The sequence below is a fragment of the Pongo pygmaeus genome, chromosome 10, assembly GCF_028885625.2.
Source record: "Pongo pygmaeus isolate AG05252 chromosome 10, NHGRI_mPonPyg2-v2.0_pri, whole genome shotgun sequence".
NCBI classification, from domain to species: domain Eukaryota; kingdom Metazoa; phylum Chordata; class Mammalia; order Primates; family Hominidae; genus Pongo; species Pongo pygmaeus.
Genome location: NC_072383.2, coordinates 69,947,432 through 69,971,576, shown reverse-complemented (window position 1 = coordinate 69,971,576; position 24,145 = coordinate 69,947,432). Strand labels below are relative to the sequence as shown.

The following is a 24,145-nucleotide window of genomic DNA, read 5'->3' as shown; positions in this document are numbered from 1 at the left end:
CTTTTGCAATGACAGTTATCATCTCGACTATTCTAGATGCAAACCCTGTGATCCTCACTATCTATATTAGGACTGGTTAAAGTTGGAAAAAAAAAAAAAAAACTCAAGTGTGAAGTCAGGTTTGTGAATAGTTTGGGCCCTAGATTCTGAATAAGAATTTGCAAACACTCTACACTCACACCACAATCATCTTTTCCCACATCAAAAGAACAACAAATATATACATACGTGTATGTATAAATGCATTATGTGTGTATATAATATTTTTGAGCCTCCCTCAAAGGCTCATCCTGCTAAACAAGCACAATGTGACATCTATATCCCCATTGCCAAATTAGGCAATGATGCATTACACTTTTTTAAATTAGCAATTAGGCTTCACCAATTTGAATAAGCTGCAGGGTCGAGGAAACAACCTCCACCTTCAAGCAATCCTTCCACAAAAACCAAAGACAGAGTTTTCAGCTCCCAACGTCCAGCATTTACTCTGTCATTACCAACACCGCTAACTTCATGAGAAGAAAGAGCAGGAGGAAGGGACTTGAAAGCCATCTGAACAGGATAAACATGTGAGAGCTCAGCAGCAGCGAGTCCTTAACTCTAGTCACACCACTGACCAAACAGATGACATCAGAGAACCTGCAAGGCCCTTGGGCCTCTTCTATACAGACTAGCACTAATTCTGACCACCTCCCAGAGTTGCTGCAAGTGGTAATAAATACAAATTGCTTGTAATAAATATAAAGCTATTCTGAGAATGCTGATTAATAGCTATATCAAGGCAACACAATAAATTTGCCATGCAAGATATCCTAAAATTAAAGCCAAAAAATAATAAGTAAATTTCTTTAAACCATCAGCTTTTTCAAAACCCAAAGAGCAAAACAGATGTGTTTATATGTAATATGTCAGCAACTACTATGGGGTGGATGCTAAAAAAAAAAAAAAAAAAAAAAAAAAAAAATCTAATCTCTGGCCTGAAAGATATAAATATCTAGACCTTACCCTTACTCATGAAAAAGGAGTAGAAATTGCCTTTTGCTTTTGAGATGGGTTAACTTTTTGATATAAAACTCAGCCAGTTCATTGACTAGCAATCATTTCCTCACCACCTAAAGTGAACAAACTTTACTGTCACTTCTCCAAGAGAATTGGACTCAACAAAGATCCGTATCATCACTTTCTTAGAATTTCCCTACTACATTCCAAGTTCTTGAAATCTTGGACCATCAATTTTGTGTTTGTTGAACAAAATAAATGAATAAGCAAGCAAATAATATATCAAAAAATGACAGACATACGGTTAGATCAACTCGGGATAAAGAGAAAAAGTGTGAAAGGAAAGACACAAGCTAGACTGTGGGTAAGGCAATTATCCTACTTTCAACCTTTTCTTTAAAGTCAGTGTTCCAGGTGACTCAGCTCATTGTTAATTGTTCTCCACAGTGATGAAAGGTATGGAAAAGCCCCACCCAAATGCACTTTTTGGCATTCCTGTAAGTACATCACAGAACAGATCATTAGAATAAGAGAGGGGCAACCATTGCTGTGGTGGAAAAAGTAGTGTTTATGGTTATAAGATTTATGCTAACTTTTACAAGCTTTTCCATGTTTATTTTGTTTCTATCTTCAAAAAGAATAAGTATTGTCAAAAAATAAGAGGAAAAAATGAAAGTTGTCTGAACTATAGGTATACCACTTGGAAGTACTTGCCCAGCTCTAAAGAACAACATCTATGTCTCAGGAAAATTTAGCCCCCTATAGCACAAAGTATAGAATGTGTTCTGTTTAAGAAGAGAAGGTGATTGTGGATACTTATGTAAAAGTTATAAAGATGACACCAAAACCTCCAGCAATCCAATCTAAAAAGTTACAAAGATGACCCCAAAACCCTCCAGTAGCTGGGACTTACATTTGGACTGCAGTTGGAACAGCACAAAATATTTTACTGCAAAAGGTAACTGCACTCAAAACTGTAAGCTTGTTTACACAGGAATTATGATAACGCTATTAATAAAGTTACCCCTACATGGGTCCAGGACTATCATTTTTTCATTCAAATAAAGGTTAAAAGTACTCAGAAGTGCTTTGAGAGGGCTCTGGGTACTTTCACAAGCAGGGCAAGGAGAATGTGGGGGAAGAGATGCTACGGAAATCATCTTATGTTACGTATTTTCTGTGAAAAATCAGAAGATATTTCACATAGAAAGTATTTCTGAATTGTAAAAATGGTCCGGTGTAGCAATCACAGGGGTGTTGAGGTATAGAAATTTGAGAATGGAAGAATGTTAATGACTAGAGGTAATGGACCAGAGCAAGAAGGTACTCTGTGAACAATGCCCTTCTTGGTACGTATTTCTGGCTGATTTCCATTTCCAGATGATTCTGTCCACACCAGTAGGAACAAAAACAACAGATTCATCCTAGTGCTGCCCACACATGCTTCATTAACCAGACCAGAAGACCCTGTGGAAAGTCAGGGCCATGAGAGAGATCTGTTTCCTTTGTTTCTGGTGTAACTTATAAACCGTCTGAGGAGGATGTAAATAGACACAGCTCAAGAGCTACATCATTTTCTGACTCTTTTGTTCAGGGAAATCAAGAAACACTCTATAGAGTGCATGCCTTTATTGGGGATATGGCATTATGCTGTTGCTGTGGGATTTGCCCACTGCACTAAGATTAACACCAAATAGATTCTTTGTTGAGAATTTAGTTTTTTAAAAAATTACCACATTACATCAGGTCATCAGGTTTTTGTTAGGTTGAATATTATTATCCCCTATTCCAGTGAACCCCAGACCGTTCTTTCAATGGACCAGGCTTCAACTAGAATCTTGAGGGTCCACACATGGCTCTCCACTGACAGATCGGTGCACCCTATCCTTTCCTTATTTACCCTTTCCATTCCTCAAGAATCAGCATGGACAGCAGGGCCCTTGACAGAAAGGCTTCTCAGGCATGGCCTAATATGAGCCAGGCACATTTCTTTCATTGTCACACTTTTTGTATTATGTGATTGGTTGTTTATCTCTTGCACTAAAATGTACTGTAAACTCTTTGATGGCAGGGATCCCAGGGAGTGCAGCCTAGTGGTTAGGAGCTCAGATCCTAGAGCCTAGATGGCTGGGATTTGAGCCCAGATCAACACTTATTAACTGTGTGATCTTAGGCAAGTTCCTTAATGTCTTTATGCCTCAGTTTTCTCATCTGTGATATAAATATCCCTTATCTCATTGGGTTCTTATGAGCATTACATGGGTTATTATGTCTAAAGCACCATAAATATTGTCTATTTAAATGTTTGTTCTGGTTGTTATCATTATTTTCTTTTTTTTTTTTTTTTTTTTTTTTTGAGGCAGAGTCTCCTCTGCTCCCAGGCTGGAATGCAGTGGCGTGATCTCGGCTCACTGAAACCTCTGCCTCCCAGGTTCAAGTGATTCTCTTGCCTCAGCCTCCTGAGTAGCTGGGATTACAGGTACCCACCATCATGCCTTGCTAATTTTTGCATTTTTGTAGAGATGGAGTTTCACCACGTTGGCCAGGCTGATCTTGAACTCCTGACCTCAGGTGATCTGCCTGCCTCAGCCTCCCAAAGTGCTGGGATTCCAAGCAGGAGCCACCTGGCCTTTCTTCTTATTCTTCATCATTATTACTTGTCTTTTTATCCCCAGTGACTGCCATAGTACATGGCACTAGGTGTTCAACCAAATGTTTGAGGAATGAATGAATGAAGTTATAAAATGACCAGACTCAATAAGACTACAATTACTTTGCATCTTTCAATAATGCAAATGGCCAAAAAGTACCAATAACTATATACTTCCCATTTATATTACATAAGAATAATCAATGCTCAAAATAAAAACTCAAGAATGATCCACAATCCTGACCTTAGTCTGAATAGTCAAAGAAAGATTTAATTATTTTCAGTACTATTCTAGATTGTGTATCACACTGCATTTAAAATTCAACAAAACTTGCTATCCCTCCATGGTATAAATGGCAATTCTTAAACGGCCAGAATATTTAAATTATCAGAATATTCCAGGTCTCAACATTTCTGAAAAGAAAATGACCATTTTATTGTATTTTAAAACAAAAAAATGACATTCTTTAGGCATCATTACACATAATAGATACTTCTCTGATAATATACATGTTTGGTTTGTTTTTCCAAATTGTTTATGTCCACACATGTTTTAATGCACATTAATTTTGAAGAAGCTGAAACAGCATCAAACTCCCTTTTAGGAAGTAGATGCTGGGGAGTCCAAAGGAGCCAGGGAGGTGATGGAAATCAGAGTAGCCAAGCCACATTCGCAAGTGAATTTCAATCAGTAGGATCACTGTTAGCTCATGGCTCACTTTTTAGCACTAAATTTAGGCCAGCCATTTGTTACCCAAGATTTGGTCATACATTTGTCATTGCTGTTGATTTGTACATGTGGCTGCTCATCCATTTGAGTCACACCACAAACCCAGAAAGGCATGACCCATTTTCAGAAGTGCAAAAAGTGAGGTCGGCACCCACATCCAAGGTGCCAGATCCTATATGTTAAATACTTATGGAGTATCTGTGAGTAGAAATGCTCAGACAAACAAATCAATATTTTCCCTGACCTTGAACCAGTTTGCATGGGAAGGGTATTTTCATTCACAGCTTCATACCTTTAATTCTCCAATGGAGGAAAGGAGTCCTGCTCCATATGCCCGCAGTTGCCCTTCTTGCTTGCAAAGGCCAAACTCGATTGTGAAGAAATAGCACTGAAAAAAAATGAACACATATCCAGTGAACTGGTCAATGAGTTATTTGATAGGATAAAACGGCACCCAAAACAAAATGGTGTGCTGTGCATAATTTCTTCAATATTATCAATTTAAATACATTTAAATCAAGAACACTTATTGAAATCTATTCTCTTGCTCAACATTCTCTCCTTAGGTTGAATGTATATGAAAAAAGTATTAACTATTAAGAGTCTTATGCTTCCTGAATTCAGAAGCCCTATGAGTCAAATTACATCCCCTGCAATAATTTTAAAAACAAAAAACACAGATATAGAAATGAATAAATATATCACAATGATACCTCCATAAAAATATGCTATATATTTACCAAATTTTGTTTCTGTGACATAAATCAGTTTATGCAAATGTGGAAAAATAAGTTGGAATCCAGTAATCACTAACTGCTTTTGGCAGTTTGTTTATTTATTCAACAAATATTTGTTGGTGCCAGTGCTTGGTAAAGAATTGTGGTAAGGAAACAAGAGAGCAACCAAGAAAGCAAGTACCTCTATATGACTACCAAATTACCAAAACCACAATATTAATATAATTTTTTAGTAAAATCTTAAATGTATATCTATGTTTGCATATGTATATGCACGTGTAGGTTTATATATGTATTTGTGTATGTACATGCTGCTCGACTTACAATAGGTTTACATTTCAATAAACCCAATAAGTTGAAAATAATATCCTAAGTTGAAAATGCATTTAATACATCTAACCTGCTGAACATCCTAGTTTAGCCTAGCCTACCTTAACAGTGCTCAGAACACTTACATTAGTCTACAGTTGAGCAAAATCATCTAACACAAAGCCTATTTCATAATAAAGTGTTGAAAAGATCGAAATTCCAAATTTGAAGTGTTTTCTACTGAATGCATGTCACTTTCACACCATCACGAAGTCAAAAAAAAAAACTGTAAGTTGATCTAATATAAATTGGAAAGCAGTGGGGCAGATGTTATACACACACACACACACACACACACACACTTTATTGGCCCAAGTTTTATCAGCATCAACTACTACAACTTCCCCAGGACATTAATATCTTCAATTGCTTCTGTTGGGTTTAAGAAATCAACCTAAACAGACAGAGAAATCTCTGCACAACAAGAAGAAAAAAAAACAAAAACAAAAAACTCACAGTGCTGTTGAGAGAGGCTGAACTCACACTATTTTTGCTCTGAAAGAAAAGTGAGATGCTGACAACAAGCAATAAAAATTCCATCAAATTAGCACTGTCCTGCATTAATGATGATAGAGCACTGAAGGTGTTAAGAAAGAGAATTTAAACACTCCTGAAAAGGGGCAGAAAATAATAATTATTTCCAGGACATGGCAGTTTGCTCTATTTTTATTTGGAGGCTAAGATGTCCCTTGGTTCAGGAAGGTTATATATTTTTTTGATGTGAGGGTGATCTCTGAAGTTGAGTTTTCCAAAGCTCTGCAGCACTGAGCTGGACCCAAAGAACTGATCATTTCCAGGTCATGGAGCTTAACCTCCAGAAGTAAAATTTTTTTTCCTGATTCACCTCCCAAAGAGGCTAAAATTATAGCCCTAGACCGGGCGTGGTGACTCACGCCTGTAATCCCAGCACTTTAGGAGGCCGAAGGGATCAGATCACCTAAGGTCAGGAGTTCGAGACCAGCCTGGCCAATATGGTGAAACCCCATCTCTACTAAAAATACAAAAATTAGCTGGGCATGGTGGTGCGCCTGTAATCCTAGCTACCCAGGAGACTGAGGCAAGAGAATCATCTGAACCCAGGAGACGGAAGTTGCAGTGAGCTGAGTTCATGCCATTGCACTCCAGCCTGTGCAACAAGAGCAAAACTCCGTCTCAAAAATAAAATAAAATAAAATAACAGCCCTTCCTACCCTCCATCACAACCTACAGCACTTACTAGCACTCCTCCTTACTCTGTTCCACCTTTTCATTCTTTCTATGAAACACTTTTTTACAAAGACTGCAATTTCCGTATGCATGATATGTGCTGCTTATCATCTATCCCCCAACACTAGACTATAAACTCCACAAAAGCAGGAATCTGTTCATTTAGGACAAGGTTTTCCAAAGTCAGCACTATTGACATTTTAGGCTACATAATTGTGGGAGTCTGTCCTGTACATTGTAGGATGTTTAGCAGCATCTCTAGCTTCTACTAACTAGGTGCCAGTAGCATCCCCACCCCCTTTGTAACAACCAAAAATGTCTTCAGACATTGGCAATGTTCCCAGGAGAACAACATCATCCTTGGTTGAGAACAACTGATCTAGACTAGTGTCTGAAAGATAACAAGAGCTCAATAAGCACTGGGTTAATAAATAAACGGTGAATGAATTAATGATCTCTAAGTTAAGCTGGCATGTGGCAGAATGACCTGGAAGAAGAAACACACAAAGGGATCCAAGTTCTAGTCTGAGCCCTGCTTCTAATTAGCTATGTGACTCCAATCCCAGGGTTGTAGTTTTCCTGCCTGTGACATCGATCCATCCATTCATTCATCTATTCTGTGACATCCATCCATTCATTCATTCACGTATTCTACAAATACTTCTTGAGCAACTATTACATGCCAGACTCTGCCCTAGATGCTAAGGATACGCAATGAACAAGGCAACAAAGCCTGTGATCCCATGAACCATATATGCTACTGGGATGAGACAGGCAATAACAAAAACAAAAATCAATAGCCAGATAATGTCAGGTGGAATACATTCTATATATAACAAAACCATATAATATGTCAAATGTTAAGCAGGGAATGTGACTATTTTAGAAAAAGAGTCAGAGACAGCTTCTGTGAAGGGGTAATGTTTAAGCTGCAAACAGCTTTAAAAGCAGCTTTTCATTAAGAAATTAAAAAGGCAGTTGTGCAAGGATATAGAGAAAATGATGTTCCTAGAAGGGGGAACAACAAGTGCAAAGACGCTGAGGCAGGAATAGATTTTTATTTCCAAGAGCAATGGAAAGTTGCTGGAGGGTTTTAGGCAGGAGAAAGATATGTACTAACTTAGCTTTCAAAAGGTCATGGAGGTACTGCATGGAAAATAGACTGTAGGGGAGCAAAAGTGAGTGGAAACAGACCAGCTAGTAGGCAGTGTCACACAAGAGTGGTCAGTGAACACGAGTATGACTTGGGCTAGGGATGGCAGGGGATTGGGAGAAGTAAATATCACAGAGCCCTTAGGAGAAGAACCAAGATAAAAAATGTAAATACATGTTGAAAAGCTAAAATACAGCCTTCAAGTATATCCTCCAAAAAATTTGCATAATTCTGGGTGCAATGAAGGGAAGTAATCATACAGTCATAGAATATAGCACAAACGCTTGGAAGTATCCTGGACGTTCAGCTCTCCTATTTCACCAAAAGGAAAATTCAAGTTGAGGAAGATGAAGTGATTTACCCAGGAGCAGTCTAGATGGTGACATTTAAGAGATCTAGAGCTCAGGATTTTAAGGAGTTTGACATCAACATCTGTCACATTTTAAAGTTTCTAGATAAAAAATTAATAGATGCATAATTTTCCTTCACAACCAAATAATGGAGAAATAAAAGTCTAAAATGGAGGAAAACTAGAATGTCACAGTATCTTCTTAGTGTGCCTTTGGCTGATTTTCCTAATTTATATTGCACTTACAACACTTGACATGAAATCCTTGGAGCCTTAACATTGAATATAGAAGAGCTCATGGAAAAAATGTGCTGTCAAATTCAAAAGCATCCAAAATACACATTCAGAGCCAGCTACAGGAGCATTTGGGTCAGCCTATTAAGCACATGTTTAATTTTTTTATGCTGAATCAATGCATACACAATTCATGGTCACATTTATGATCCGAACCAAAATACGCTAAGAGAGCCTCTGAAAAAATCTGGTGTGCCAGTCTTCACATAGATTTGGTAAACCATCCTAGTTTAAGGTAGGAATTAAAAGGTAGGTCTGCATCAATTCAACTAAAGATTCAAAGCTAAATCTCTCACCCAGTGTGTCTTTGGTTAATGTGCTTCTAGAATCAGAGCAACCTCAGAGGAAAAGAGCCCCTGTGCTCTTCCTTCCCATCACTTAGAATGCTCTCTGGCCCCAGACCTCATCTGGGAGTCCTTCCAGAAACTCTGGCCTTACATAGTGCCATCTGCTCATTCCCTATCTACCTTTCCCTTTGGTTTCCTGCTGTCCTCAACCAAGGAAGGTCCCTAAATGCTGTTTCTACAGCCCATTCTGTTTAGAGAATTAGACCTTTTAGTCTGAGACAGTTTTCTATTTGCAGCTCCATGTGTGGCTAACAGATAAAGAGAAATGGTAAGTTGCATCTGAAATTAAGTTCTTAGCAAAATTTGAATCACAAACTTGCTCAGGATAATTTTTCTCTTTCTGTTTTCAATACTGGTGAAGACCTCAGAACGCATAGGGCATGATCACTAATCAGGAGGAGGGGGCAACCACACATTGCTACAGTCTGGTTTTAAATGCAAAGCCTACTTAGAGTTGCACTCGATGACCCCTTGAAGACCCTTCAGAAGCTGAGGATAACTAATTGCTTCATGAACGTTTAAGAAAATATAATTTGGATTCCTCAGAGAATTCTCCAGATGTGGATCTATAATATATTCCCTAGAGATTTACCAAATGAATAATCCTACCTATTATCAAGAAAACAAAAAAATAAAAATATGCTGAGACTTGTAAGAACACCTGTAAAAGAAAATTGCAGATTCTTGGCCACTAATGTCTTTTAAACAGAAACAAATAATAATACTAAGACTAACACCTCCCAAATTGAAGGGTATCTTTCATCAAAGCTGGTGTTCATGAATTCCAAATTTTACATACTATTAATGACATGTAATTATTTATAAATATTTTATTTGGATATAATTACATATAATCATTAAAAAACAAAACAGAAATGATAGCTCAGACCTCTTTTATGGAAGAATGGCAGAGGCATTTACATACATGCAGTCATTAAGCAGAAGAAAGTCTGAGTGACAATCTGAAATCCAAACACGCTGTGGACCCGAGCTGCAGTGAGTGCGCTTAGGAAAATGAGATAGGTCGCCCAATGCTGCCATCTTCAGATCACTACTGGTAGTACAACATTCTCGCAGCAGTTCTGGCCTAGCCAAATGGGCAGTGGCAAAAGCTTGAAGGGACCGAATCCACAGACACAGAATCACACCAGTAAAATATGTAATGGTGCCACCTGGTGATTTATAAAAGCACTCTATGCAAAACCCTTCTTATCTTTGGCATTAGGCACCTGAAGTTCTTGCTAAGGTCACAATTAAAGAGATGTATGACTTTGTCAAAGAACACTTGATGGGAAAGAAATTTACTATTCCCATTTCCCTACTGAAGGGCCCTTTTGCCTCCCTCCTCTCACTCCCTCTGCATCCCTCCTTGAAATAATTACATAGCCTCTTCCTGAGGGTCCTTGAATATTCATAAATTAGATTAAAATGATACATATAAACTTCTAGGAGGAAGCCCGAGCTGCCTACTTCTTTCACTTTCTCTAGGATATTGGCTTGCACACATCATTTAAGAAATAAATTCCTGAGTAAGCAAGTGAAGAAGTGACTGAGTGATATATTTTCTCTATCGCCTTCCCTAAAAATTTGATCTTGCATATTGGTAGCATATATTTTAAAATAATCACATACATCATTCCACATCTAGAATTCCATTAACTATATATCTAGCACATAGGCAGGAAGCAAGAAGTTATCAAAGAGAACTTAAAAGGGCCCTTTTAAGATGGATTTGAGATTGGTTTGAGATGTACCAAACATAACAAAAAGTTATATGCTAAATTTGGTGTACTTCACTTATAAGATAATCCCTCAGGTCCTCAGACCCTAGTTATCTTTATCTTGTACACAGTTCTAACAAAGCTTAGTTATGTAGCTTCCAAACCCACATCCTCACTTTGGAGGAGAACAAGAAAAATATGTGCAAAAAGCAGCCCAACCCAAAAAGTTCATCAATACAATATTTGGTGTTTGAGTAAATAAACGCTCCAGATTGACGTTATCACTAAAGAACAGAATTCATCAATTATACAGAAATATCAAAATAATAGGAAAACTTAACCAGAAGAAGTCTTCCTCATTTAATAAAGTGTTCTCACATATGTTATCTTACTGCCTATTGTGAAGTAGATAGAGCACTTATTATTTCCATTTTATAGATGGGAATACTGAGACTCAAAGTTCAAGTGGTTTGCCCGGTTCCAAAACTAGTGGTTGCCAGAGCTAGGAATCACGCACAAGTTTCCCATCTACAAATCCAGCATGCTTTTCTTATCAGTAACTGCACTTATGGATACAGGGCCACTATCAGTCAGTCACACTGGCACAGCCATTCCTGTTGTTGAAATATTGAAATATTTCCAGGATGAGTGTAAATAGCTATCACCTTATGCTCCCCATGACCCCAGTCACTGACACTGCCCCATCCCTTTCTAGGTTTCATCCCCTGCACCCTCCCCACCACTGCCACTTCTTCATGATCTAGCAAATAAAGGCTCAATGTCTATAAAGCTGGGAATTCCAGGATCCTTTCAGATGCAAGTCTAGCAAGCATCTGTGCTATTAGGGGCCCACATCATAACAAAAAGATAAATCTCAGAAAAGAAGACTGTCACTCAAAGATGTTCTAACATCAGCGGCTGTAGCTTTGGTAAGTGCAGATAAAAACACATAACGCCAGGCGCGGTGGCTCACGTCTGTAATCCCAGCACTTTGGGAGGCCGAGGCCGGTGGATCACGAGGTCAGGAGATCGAGACCATCCTGGCTAACACGGTGAAACCCTGTCTTTACTAAAAATGCAAAAAATTAGCCGGGCGTGGTGGTGGGCACCTGTAGTCCCAGCTACTGAGGAGGCTGAGACAGGAGAATGGCGTGAACCCGGAAGGCGGAGCTTGCAGTGAACCGAGATCGCACCACTGCACTCCAGCCTGGGTGACAGAGCGAGACTCCATCTCAAAAAAAAAAAAAAACACATAAAAGGGCTCTGTGGCCTACAGCCTTCCTTTCACAGTGTTTTTACTAACATTTTTCCATCTAGTTTTTGAGAAGACAACTAGTATGTCAATCTATACACTTACAAAGTTGTTGAAAGGTAAAGGCCCCTCAAGGTCTGCTCCCACTTACCCCTTTACCACCTACCCTAGCTACTAGAGTTGGAATTTTGCTATATCAAAATGTCAGTTTACAAGCAGCAAGTGTTTTCCCACCTTTAGCCAACATTCCTTAATCTTGATTAAATTGCAAATGACAATAGTACTGAAATAAGAATGAGGCTTGATAGCTAAACAAAAAGCTTTGGAATACAAGTTTTAAGGCAATAAAAATCAACATTGGGAATCAAAAAAGTGAAAACAGAGGCTGCATTGCTTAAACTATGGAGGTCCCACTGCCTCTGAAATATCTAGCCCAACATCATTCATTCAAACCTCCCACCAGACATCAATTTTTGTTGTTTCTTCAATCATTTAAACTCCAAATACTCCTAAGAATCACACATAAAGCCGAATCACACATAAAGCCAAATCACACTAAGGCATCAATGACTACCCCAATGCTTTGTTTTGCGGAGCAAGCATTCTTGAGTTAAAAATTTTTCTGGGCCGGGCACGGTGGTTCACGCCTATAATCCCAGCACTTCGGGAGGCCAAAGCCTGGCCTGAGGTCAGGAGTTTGAGACCAGCCTGGCCAACATGGGGAAACCCCATCTCTACTAAAAATACAAAAATTAGCTGAGCATGGGGACGAGTGCCTGTAATCCCAGCTACTCGGGAGGCTGAGGCAGGAGAATCACTTGAAACAGGGAGGCAGAGGTTGCAGTGAGCCAAGATCACTCCACTGCACTCCAGCCTGGGTGAGGGAGTGAGACTCCTTCTCAAAAAAAAAAAACAAAAAAAAAAATTCTGGGACTAGGCTTCAAGAGATAGCAGAAAATAGGTTTTTGCATGCTTTATTATTTTGCCCTGGGCTAGTCCTATGTAAAATGTAAATTAAGAGTGTAAAAATGCTAGAAACTTCGAGATGGAAGATGTTAGGGCTGGTCCAGAGTTCTAGTCCTCACTAACATGGTTCTGTGCAATCCTGGGGCTGCAGCTGCTCTGTAATCACAAGCCACTCATGTCACATCTTGAAGCCTCCCTTTGGCAATAGGAAGCCACTAATCAAGCATTCACAGATTTGGGAGGCAGTCATTATATAAATTCCAAGTACCACTGGTCCAAATGCCTTTCACGACTGCAGCTACACCTAGATTTCTATTCTCATATTTTACCATATACTCTCTTTGAGCCTCTCAACGAAACCCACCATTCACTGGGTTTCATAGCAAAGCTGTTGAAAAGGTGAAGACCCCTCAGGGTCCCCTCCCACTCTCACCCCTTTACCACCTACCCCAGCTACAGTGTAAAAAATTCTAGAAACTTAGAGCTGGAAGACATTAGGGCTGGTCCATAGTGATCAGTAGGTCACAACTTCATCAAACCGTATTTTTTAAATTAAATGTACTAAATTCCACTGTGCTAAGCTCTAGTTGAGATGACAAAAGTAGCTAAAGAGATGGTCTCCCTGCTCAAGAAAGGCACGATAGGGATACAGAGAGACTAATGATAATAATAAATCTCTCCTGTTTTTACTCCTACCACAAACATCTCATTCTGTCTTGAAATCATCTTTGCTTATCTGTCTCAGGATGTGAAGAATATGAAGCTTGTGTCAAATTTTGAAGGAGAAGTGGGATCTTAGAAGGACTGCAAGAAGAGAAGTTATTGGAAAAAGTAAATGGTCTAGGACATTGGCCTGAGGTATTGGGGGGGGGGTGATTTCAGGGAACCCAAAAGGCACGTCATAGGAAGGTGGAGGTCAGTCAAATTACAGAATGTACCAGATCACAGGCTCCACTGAGACCAGCAGAGACGGCCTCTTTTACCAGTGATTCTCCTCAAAGCAAGAGAGGGAAAAACATGTGGAGAAAAGAGAAGAGTTGGAATTTGAGAAACATCTTGTCAGCTAGAAAAAGATGACACTGAATTGTGAAAACAGCATACATTGTCTTAGGTTAAGAACAGCCATCAAATGAATTAAAATGTAAAAACCTAAGCTCTGAGGAAACATTATGGCAAACCTTGTGGAAAACTGATCATCAAATATAAGAGGGACATCCGTAGGAAGAAAAAAAAGTGTCAGCAGAAAACAACTTTTATTGAAGAATATGTCGACATAGGCGATTTTCAGCAGCACTGTTTTAGTCTGAATTTTTCTGCGTGTTTCTTAACTATTGCTTCCTATATCTTTTGGGTTGCTTTCAAGAATAAATGGATGATTGTGTTTAAGTGTACTCTGGCCATTTCAGTTTTATTGCCCCTTCCTCAGCTTATCTGGGAGCATTTTCAACTGCAAAGAAGGCCACCTGACTTCTTATTTAACACTACTTCCTATACCAGCCTCTAATGGTATTTTCTAAAATAAAAAAAAAAAAAGAAGAAACATACCCCAATCTCTTCCTTTCACTTAAGGACTAACAGGAATGTCATGCATTCATTTGACATTGGTGCCACCCAAGCAGTTGGCCCACACTTAAAACCCTGGCAAGATCCATCTAAGATACTCCCATCTCCAAGACTCAATGGTAGGTCATGACAACCATCTGGTAGCCCAGTGACAAACCTTCACGGTCTCACTGCTCTAGAGTAAAAGTCCAAACTTCTTTATGTGGCAGAAAAGGCCCTCCATGGTCTAGCCACCGCTTTCTCTCAACCTTCATTGCTCAACCCTCTTCCTCCCAATTGTCCACCCCACGGGGAACTAGTGGCAATTGCACAGACTGATCCTGCTCTCTGCAGATTCCACCTGGGCCTTTGCACACTGTGTTCTCTCTGCTTGGAATGCTCTTGTCATTGCCGAGCCCCTTTGTCCGATTCGCATCCATCTGGCAGTTTAGGTGGCCCTCCTCCCATCCCCAAGGTAGCCCATACGAATCCACACAGAAACTGCCAGTCTTCCTGCCTGTCCTCTCCACTAGACCATGAGCTTCCTGGAATCAGGAAGAGGGTCTGACTTTTGTTGTTGTTGTTGTTGTTGTTGTTGTTGTTGAATTCCTGCTCTCCATCATCCTGCCTGACATGCGGAAGGTACTCAGCAAATAGTTAAGGCAGAAAGAAAGGAAGAGAGGGAGGGAGGAAATAGATAAGCAAGAAGAGTTGTCCTGCAGGCCATGCCAACAGAGTCAATGCCAGCCTTCTGAGTGAGTCATTACTAACCTCAGCCAATTTTCCAGTATTACAGACTTTGTAAAAGTCTACAGTAGCCATCAAAGTGGTTTTCACTTATAGGTTTAGAAATAGGTCTGCTCTTTGACCTCTCTCTCTACTCCCTTTAAGCAATAGCCAGTGGTCCGCAAGTCAGTGAAGAAGGGTGGAACCAGCCTCCTTGCCACAGTCAGGCCCTAAGACACCACAGGCCTTTTGGAGCATGGATGAAGGTTGGTTGGCAGGTAGTTCCTATAGAAGTTAGGCAGCAGTTTTGTAGTTAAGTGGTTTCTGGTCTCCTTCATTACAAGCAGCAACTCTGAAGACCCATTGATTCTGACATCTGGATTCTCATCCAAAAATGTCAGGGGGAAAGTTTTTCAGTTTGCTGCTTTTGAAGGTTGTAGCCAACTGGAGACTTGCCAGGGAAAATGCTAGAGAATGGACAAGTTTGTAACAGATCCAAGCTCCAAAGTGCCTCACAGCCCAACCTGCTCAGAATTAGCAGCTACGAGGAATTTCTATCAGCATCACTGACCAGACCTTCATTTAGCAGATGATGAAACACAAGATCAGACAGATGCTATTTTTTCTTGGAGATGAATCTGTGAGATGTCCATCCATCCAATTCTGTTTTTTACAAAATTCCATGGCTCTTTAAAAATTGGTTTTATTAATACAAACAGGCTTATTTTATTCCTTCTGGACCTGCAGGTATTTTGCGTTTCACAAATCAAATGCTAGTTTTATATTCAGCAGTCTCACTCATTGGACCTTAGAAATAGTGCATGAGCCTCAGTGCAACATCTCCATAACAAAGCAATTGACAGAGTTTGGCTCTTCTTTTAAAGCAATTCCATCTTTTTCCAAATGACCCTTTGCTGAACTTACATAACTAGCTACCTTGAAATAGCTAAACTTCACTGTGAAGACATGGACACACACACACAGGTACACATCATTTTCATATCAGGTGCATGGATCAGCATTCCATTTATATATGTGCTTAATCTACTTTGCACAGAAGACCTGCTTATGCAAATGCTATAGCTTTGGCAGTCCCCAGGAACTGACTTTTATAATCTAAGCAATTCTGAGCTCCTTGAAAAAGAAGAAAACTGATGAGCGCATTCTCAGCCATTCATCCTTTGGCATGCCCTAAAATGTTCTGCATCAAATCACACATTCTCCCCAGACGTGGTGATTTTAAAGGTCAGCTCTCGAATGCTAGTATGAAAAATGAGGTTTTTACTGACTCCCACATGAGCTGTGGGTAGTCACCACTGCCTTTTAGAGGGTCGTTTTATTTTTATTCCTGCATTACTAAAAGCAACACCCTCCTAGACATTAGGTCTAAGGAGCTTGCACTTTCTCGCCTATTTCTTTCCAGGCAAGACAGAGAATCCTGGAAGATGATTTCATGTCTGAAAACTGACGAGAAAGGTATGTTTGGCAGGGAGAGTCATTCTTGCCACTCCATTGCACTGAGCAGTCTTCTATTTTAAGTTTTTATTAATGAAGTCATGTTTCTTTTCTAGTCACTAACCATCACCACTAGCATCATCATCTCTCATACTCAGAGTTGACACCAAGCATCTATATGTGTAAATGGGGCTGAAAAGATATACCTGTGAACTGGGGTCCCTGTCACATTGAGGGTCTTTTAGTAATTGAACCTCTAGAAGGCATTTAAGCTCAGTTGAGCTCACCTATCTCTAATAATAATCACTGCCAGTTACTGAAGCCTGCACTCCACCAGACACAGTGTTAAGCACTTTACATCATATTCACAACAACCCTGAGAGGCAGACATTATGAAAGTGATGTAATGTGGTAGTTTGAGCATTGACTTTGGAGTGAGAGACCGAGGTTCAAGGGCATGCTCTGCCATTTACTTGCCCTTGGAGATGTTATCTAACCATTCTGAGTTTTAGGTCCCCTGTGTGTAAAATGGAGAAAATAAAATAACTACTACTTATTGAAGTGTTATTATTTGCCAGTGCTAAATCCCCCATTTCAAAGATGGGGAAACTGAGACGCAGCTTGAGTAACTTCTGCAAATTTAAGGGCAATAGAAGTAGATTGGAATCAAGTGCGCCCAACCCCCAAAGACTATGCTGTTTTTACCATACCACACTATCCTCCTTCTGTCCCCAGAGTGACTGAACATTACAGGCCCCCAGAATTGATGTTTACATCATGCTCTTGATAGTTGAGCTTGGTGTGTGCCAGAAAAGACAGGGGTCTGTCTAGCTTTCCTGCAGCCATTCTGCCATGTCCTGCCCTGAGGTAGGTGCCTTCATTTCCTCTGTGACTCCTGGATATCCCAAGAAACATAACACAGGCCTGTTGAAAGCCAATGAAGAACACACACTATAAACAAGTCACAAAAGGAAGACTAGTCCTCTTGGTCTCACCATTTGGAAATGGCACTCCAATTAGCACTGCTCAAGAGAGCTGAGATTACAATCAATGAGGCTAGTTTGGAAATATAATAAGTTGTGTCTCTATTAAAAAGCCATATTACAAAGCACAAAACAAAATACTATGTAATATTACAGCATTCTACTTATGTTTGCATTATTTGATGGACACAAAATCAATTTGGTAAAGGATAGTGAAAATTCATGAGACAATAAAGGATGATGACTTGAAATATTTCTGGTGTCTCATGACAAGTTATTTTGCCAACTTATTCTCTGGCTTTGGCTACCAAGAGAGCTGGTAGCCAGAATGACAATCCCAAGTTTAGAATGACAATCCCTCTCTTCTCTTTCCCTTCCCCTAATCAATCAGTAGAGGCAGGACAGGCAGGTGATTGAAGATGAAGTTCCACTTCCCAGTGGAGGATCATGAACCCCATCTAAGGGAACAACAGCAACTCAGCTCTGATCAGTTGGCCACTAGTATAAAGCAATCTGACTGCCAGAGAAGCTGGTTTTGTTTTTGTTTCTGTTTTTGTTTTTCAGAGAAGCTAAGAATCTGGGTGTCATGTGATATCCTCTGATGTGTAAATATAGGCAATTTTTTACACTATAAGCAAGATGCAGGCATACACTCACACACACACACACGCACACTGCTCAGATATTAGCCAGACCAGAAGATGCTGCTTTGTAATCCCTTTTTTAGAGGATTGCATGATTTAAAGACCCTGAAATCCACTTTGTAGCAACAAATTGGCTCTCCAGGACAATGAACAAGGGCTTCTGCTGTCTCACCTGGTCACAACTTACCCTAACACCCTAAACTCCTGAGAAGTAGTTTGCTAGACTGGACCAGGACTCAGAAAACTAATGACTCAGTCCCTGCCATTATTCTGCGTTATGGTCTTACACACAACCTTTAATTTGTCTGAGCCTCCCTTTATTCACCTATAAAACGGGGATTCCTTTCCTCACCAAAGTTGTATTAAGCACAAAATGTGCGTGCAGCATCATGTGAATGAATACCAGGACTGTGTTAAGGGATGAGTACTGCCTCCCTTGAAGTGCCATTGTGAGACTCACATGAATGAACATATGTCAGATGCTAAATAAACGTAAGAGCTATAACTCAGGTTAAGATTCCCTGCTCTGGGACAATAAGGAACAGCATTATCTGTGTGGCTGGCTCATCCCATCTCAGGATTCTGATTCTGCAAAGAAATTACATTCTGATTAGGCAAGCATGGGCTTAATTACAGGTCAACAGTTTCTGAATCTCAGTCTAAGGAGTTTTCCAATGTAGAGATAGCCCATTAGATGCAAAAGTTTCCTGAAGTATTAACATCTATTCTACCAGTAAGCATATGTAACAGCAAATTAAAATTTACCAATTTGACTGCTGAGAGAAGCCTCCCCTCAGGAAGCCACCTTTGATCAGCCATCTTGCTCCTTGAACCTGACGTGAGTGCCCGCCTTCTTCTATCTTTGCCTTCACAAGCTATAAAGCTCCTGTTCACTTATCTATATCCCTCGGTAGACTGTAAGCTCCCCAAAAGTAGGACTAGCTGTTTAACAATTGAATTACTAAGTCCTGACACATAGTAGTTGCTCAGTAAATATTACTTAATGAATAAATGAATGGGCCATAACTGATTCTATCAGCGCTGTGGAAAAGATATTTAGTAGGAATACAATAAGAGTGTGTCTTTGCCAGAACACCTTTCCAAAGAAGCAAAATCCGATGCCCTTACCTTGCCTATTATACCGTTGGCTTTTTTCTTGGAAGAACTAAGACTCTTTAACTAGATTTGAAAGAGGAAAAAGTGAACAGCCAAAAAAAAAAGTTTTTGTGAGAGCTAAACAATTAAATGTTTCTAAAGCGTGTCATTTTAAGGTACATCCCCTTGTTTTATTACAGAGAACTTTTAAACTTTTCTAGTTAGACACTAACATAGGACCCCTGTGTACAAACATGAAGAGATATCCAAAACACATCAAAACTAGAGCAAACAACATCTTTTGGAACTCTTACAATGGCTTCTTTTCATACTTATATGTTAATGAAGCCATCTTACAGCCAAACTGCAAACACCTGGCTGGAGTTCTCAGACGCATGAACTCATAAGGAGGAGCAGCCAAGATTTGAAACCCCAAATTTATTGCTTTATTTAGTTATTCAGGGAGGGCTGCATGTATTTATGAACAGCATCACTCCTAATCTGCTTAAGAAGTTTAGTCAGGAATTCATCTTTCAAAGGCCCTCACTGGCACAAACAATATTTTTTCATTTGTTTTCCCCAAGCTGTTTCCTGTGACTTGCCTTTCTCTATGCTCGGGGGAGGTGTGCTATTCACTCAGGGGAAGCCTCCTCCACCTCCAAGGAGAAGCTCCACATCTCTTAGGGGAGGCCTTACCTCTATTATTTATGGTTAAAACACTTTACATTGCAAAGTAGCATGCTATCTCCATCTAAAACCATTTTGTAATATAAACTGCATAGTCTGCACTTCAGAAGGGGAAACGTGAGCTGTTGAAAGTTAGAGGATTATCCAAGGCCACCGCAGAAAGTAAGAAACCCTCCAGAGGCCTTTCCTGGACATGAGTGCTTTCTGATATGGCCACCCAGAAGTCTGAGAGTACAGTCTTGTGAAACATGCTAGCTGGCATTTTTTGAACGCTTAGCACTGTGCTAAGCAGCTTCGCAATGCATTATCTCGTCAATTCTCACAACAGCTCTACAAGATTGTATAGTATCATTAGCCTCATTTTAAAGATGACAAAACTGGGGCACAGAGAGGTTAAGTAACTTGTCCAAGGTTACTGACAAAGATCTTTATCTTAACCAAACTCTAATCAGGTTCCTCTGAGCCATTTTTCCAGCGACACCTTGACTTTGGTGCTTCTGTGCTCATGTCTACATTGTCCAGTGTTAGCAAGAATCCTGCTAAATTGTTTAATTTAGCCAGAATCCCTCACCCTTGACGTCTGGTCACCCGCAATATCTGACTGGAATCACCCTTGATATTTGATCACCCTCAGTATCTGATCAGATTCCTCATCCCCTACCTTTCCCCGGATGATGTCTGAATCATCCTGGTCTGCCTTCCACAAGAGTCCTGTTAGGTCAGTTTAGCCAGAATCCTCCCTTGCCTCTGAGGTTTCCTCTTAGTAACTCTCCATGCACTGACCACCACCTCCCCAACCCTGTTCCTTGGCTATAAATTCTTATTTTCTTTGTTGTATCAGGAGTTGAACCCAATCTCTCTCCCCTACTGCAAAACCCCATTGCAGTGGTTTCTGCACCTATTATGATAGTCCCGCATAAAGTCTTCCTTACCATTCTTTGACAAGTGTTATGAATAATCTTCTCTTTAACCTCATCCAGCCAGTAAGTGACAGAGCCTGGGTATAAACCCAGGTAAGTTAACCCCAAAACCTGCACTCTGAATTACCCACTATACTATACTGCCTCACTAGCAGGTCCCTGTGCTGCACAGCTCTGGAAAACCACATAGTGTCATATATAGTAGAGTTCACCCTGTTTTATGGATTCCAGTTTCCCTTTTACACCCTAACAGTATGAGTATCTGGAACCAAGTGCAGTGGGGGAGCTTTAGAATACTTTTGCTACTGACAGATGTATGTTTATGATCTAAACTCAAAATGAGAACAATGAAAGGGGCGAGTATTGATTAGACTGGATGAAAATAGCTCTCACTAATGGGGACAGAACTAAAGGAAAATGTGAAGATTGAGGAAATATGTGTGGAAAACAATTCTTTAATTAAAAAGTTGTATCTGCTCAATTTTTTCTCAAAACAAAGAAGGAAAAGCAAACAAAACTCATTAGCCACAGATAATGTTCACTAAAACACTTTGCAGCTTAGTTGAGTGAAAGTCACAAACCCCATATTTCTAGAATATACCCAATTTATTCTTTCCTCTGTAGATATAAAAGATAAAGACTTTCCTGACAGCACAAGTGTTTGATAAATGGATGCAAACCTCGATGCTCCTTTTTCCAATGCCAGAACTTCCATTTACTAAGTTCTTATTTGACTTGGCAAAATGACTTTTCAGAAAAGCTAGAAGACTATATGCCAAAATGTTAAGAGTGTTTATTGCTGCTGTGATAGTGCAAATGATCTTTATTTTCCTTCCTTATCTATGTTTTAAATTTTTTCTACAATAAATATATGTTATCTTTTTAATAAGAAAGAGGAAAAAAGGTTTTTGTAAAGACTTTAAAGCCCCCTCAGTAAAGAAGTCCCTGAGTCACCCTGCATTAGCCTCCTCTTCGTTGCTGAAGAGATGATTTTTTATGGACGTTCTAAAGGACAGACATTCAGATCCTGAAAAAAATGATGAGCACCCCCCCTCACAAGGTGATTTATTCCTCCCAAACCTAACAGCATTTCTTACTTACCCCCAGTCTGGATTTAAGCCCTCAAATGACAGCATTTCCATTTTCTAGGAGACGTTTCCCCAGTGTGAAATTCACCCATCAGAAACAGTCCAGAAATGCCCGTCTTTACAGTGGCAAGCATATAAGACTCTAAGCAAATTGCAATATTTCTAAGAAGACAGCAAAGAGATTTCTAATCACTGTGTGTTCAATCTCATGTCGTGTTTCTTATTGTGATACCATTCATTGTGGTGGCTCGTAATGTACAGTAATACGTTTTACATCTACTAAATGTATTCTGGGTTTTTATATCACAGTTCAGAAGAATAGCTTTAGAAATCCTTTTGACTCCTTTATTTGAAAACTACATTTGTGGAATGGGGTAATTAAATCCCTATAGTTTGATATAACATTACCTCTGCTATTCTAGCTCATAAAAAAGTCCCAGCCATCTTCTTTCTGCTTTTGCTAGAAATGGAATTACACCACAGACATTTCTGCTAATACAAGTCAAGATTTTGAGAGCCTACTCCATTGTAGTTAAACCAGAAAACTCTTTCTTTTATACATCTTTATGGAAATTAAAATGACTGCAGAAATCTTCTGTGCTTAATGAATGTATTCTAGCTTACTTTGAGTAGACAAAGTAGGAAGTCCTCAATGTCAGGACTTTTGAATTATGGGAAAAACTAGAGAACTGGGGGACTTAAAATGACTTTAAAATTATATATCCAATAACACACCTCCTTTGGTGCAGTTAAAATTTTTTAGGTAATGGTGAGAAGAAGTATTTCCAGACGTGGGTATGACATAGATAATGTCATATGTACATCATTAAAGTATGCCATCTCCTTTACTCTTTATTCAACATTGGACAGTAGAAGAATATCTTCAATTGAAAGACGACATTTGAGACAAAAAGAGGTAATATGATTTGTTTCTTTGTGCCTAAGCTGAGCACAAGGTTAGGAAGAAACAAATCTAACACTCAAACCCAGCTGTGCTAATTTCAAGTTCAGATTCTTTTCACCACATTGCACCACACCACATACTGCACATCAAACATGCCGAATAGCATCTTCGTTGAGCTGGGATGAGTGCTGAGAGATCCCAGCTGTTGACTATGGTGCTTCTGCATGGATAAAATGAAGTGTGTGCAAAGCATGGTGGGTTCAGCACCCAACTCAGCACATGAACAGAGAATAAAGAGTTACCAAGGTAGTTCTATCTTTATGAGTTTCCAAATATCTAAAATAGGATTGTGTTGCTGTCTTTCTCATCTGCAATTATATGATGTCTCTCTGAGAGCCTTAGCATACAGTTCTAAATAACAAAGAAAGATTTGAGTTGCAAAAATATATAACTATTCCAGATTGCAAATGTATTTGTTTCTGAACATAGTGTGCAATGCAGAGCTCCTGTTTGTTTTCCAATTCCAGATGACTGGGGTGTTCTCATCATAATATAATAGATGGCAAACACCTCATAATGGCAACAACAAATATCATAAGGGAAACATGCACGTATGAGTAGAACAAAACAGCCCGGGCTACAATATCAAAGTTCTCAGGAGAGAATTAGTCAGCAGAAAGTGTGGCCTCAGAGCACCCAGGTAGAAAAAGAAAGACCAAGAAAAGGTAGTGGTGAAAACAGTGAAAAAGGACAGAAGTTAAGGTCTATGTGACTAGTTAAAGAGTTCAAGCGCTTCTTGCAAGATGCTACTACTCTTCTATATGCACAGAAGACATAAAAGTGAAAGTAATGACTTGGAATAGACATTATTAACTTTTAATTAAGTTACTCTTAAAAATAACACACAAACTGATCATCCACACAAACATCTCAATTAAGAATGTATAAAAGTGCATTCCTCCCAGCCCTTTGTCAGCCTTGTATAAAATGATCCAAACAGCTGAACTAGTTCAAAGACTCTACATGGAATAAATAAGCCTAAGGCTTATTTCAAGCTTTCTGTAGAGATACTAAAGTGGTCATTTTTAATGTCATCCATGTTCAGAAAGAACTACAGCTGTGCATAAGTCTTTTAGCATCCAAAGATTCCCCATCCCCAGCCAGGTAGGCAAAGACAAGAGGGACCAGGAAACAAGCTAATATCCTTAGCAGGGAGGAAAATATTAATTAGCAATTTATTAACTAAAGTTACCTTTATAATTACACTTCTAATATAAATTATAGTTGATTATTATTTTAAGACTGACTGTACATTCCATTACAACTCT

The 24,145-nt window shown here is 39.4% G+C and overlaps 1 protein-coding gene across 1 annotated transcript in view; it reads right to left on the bottom strand.

Moving 5' to 3' along the window:
• The window catches only part of TPH2 (tryptophan hydroxylase 2), a 100,446-nt gene that overhangs the window by 6,212 nt on the left and 70,089 nt on the right, over positions 1–24,145 (bottom strand). Inside the window, exon 9 of the mRNA XM_054444089.2 lies at positions 4,672–4,767. Coding sequence (XP_054300064.1) covers positions 4,672–4,767 — 96 coding nt within the window. The remainder of the gene's footprint in view (positions 1–4,671; positions 4,768–24,145) is intronic.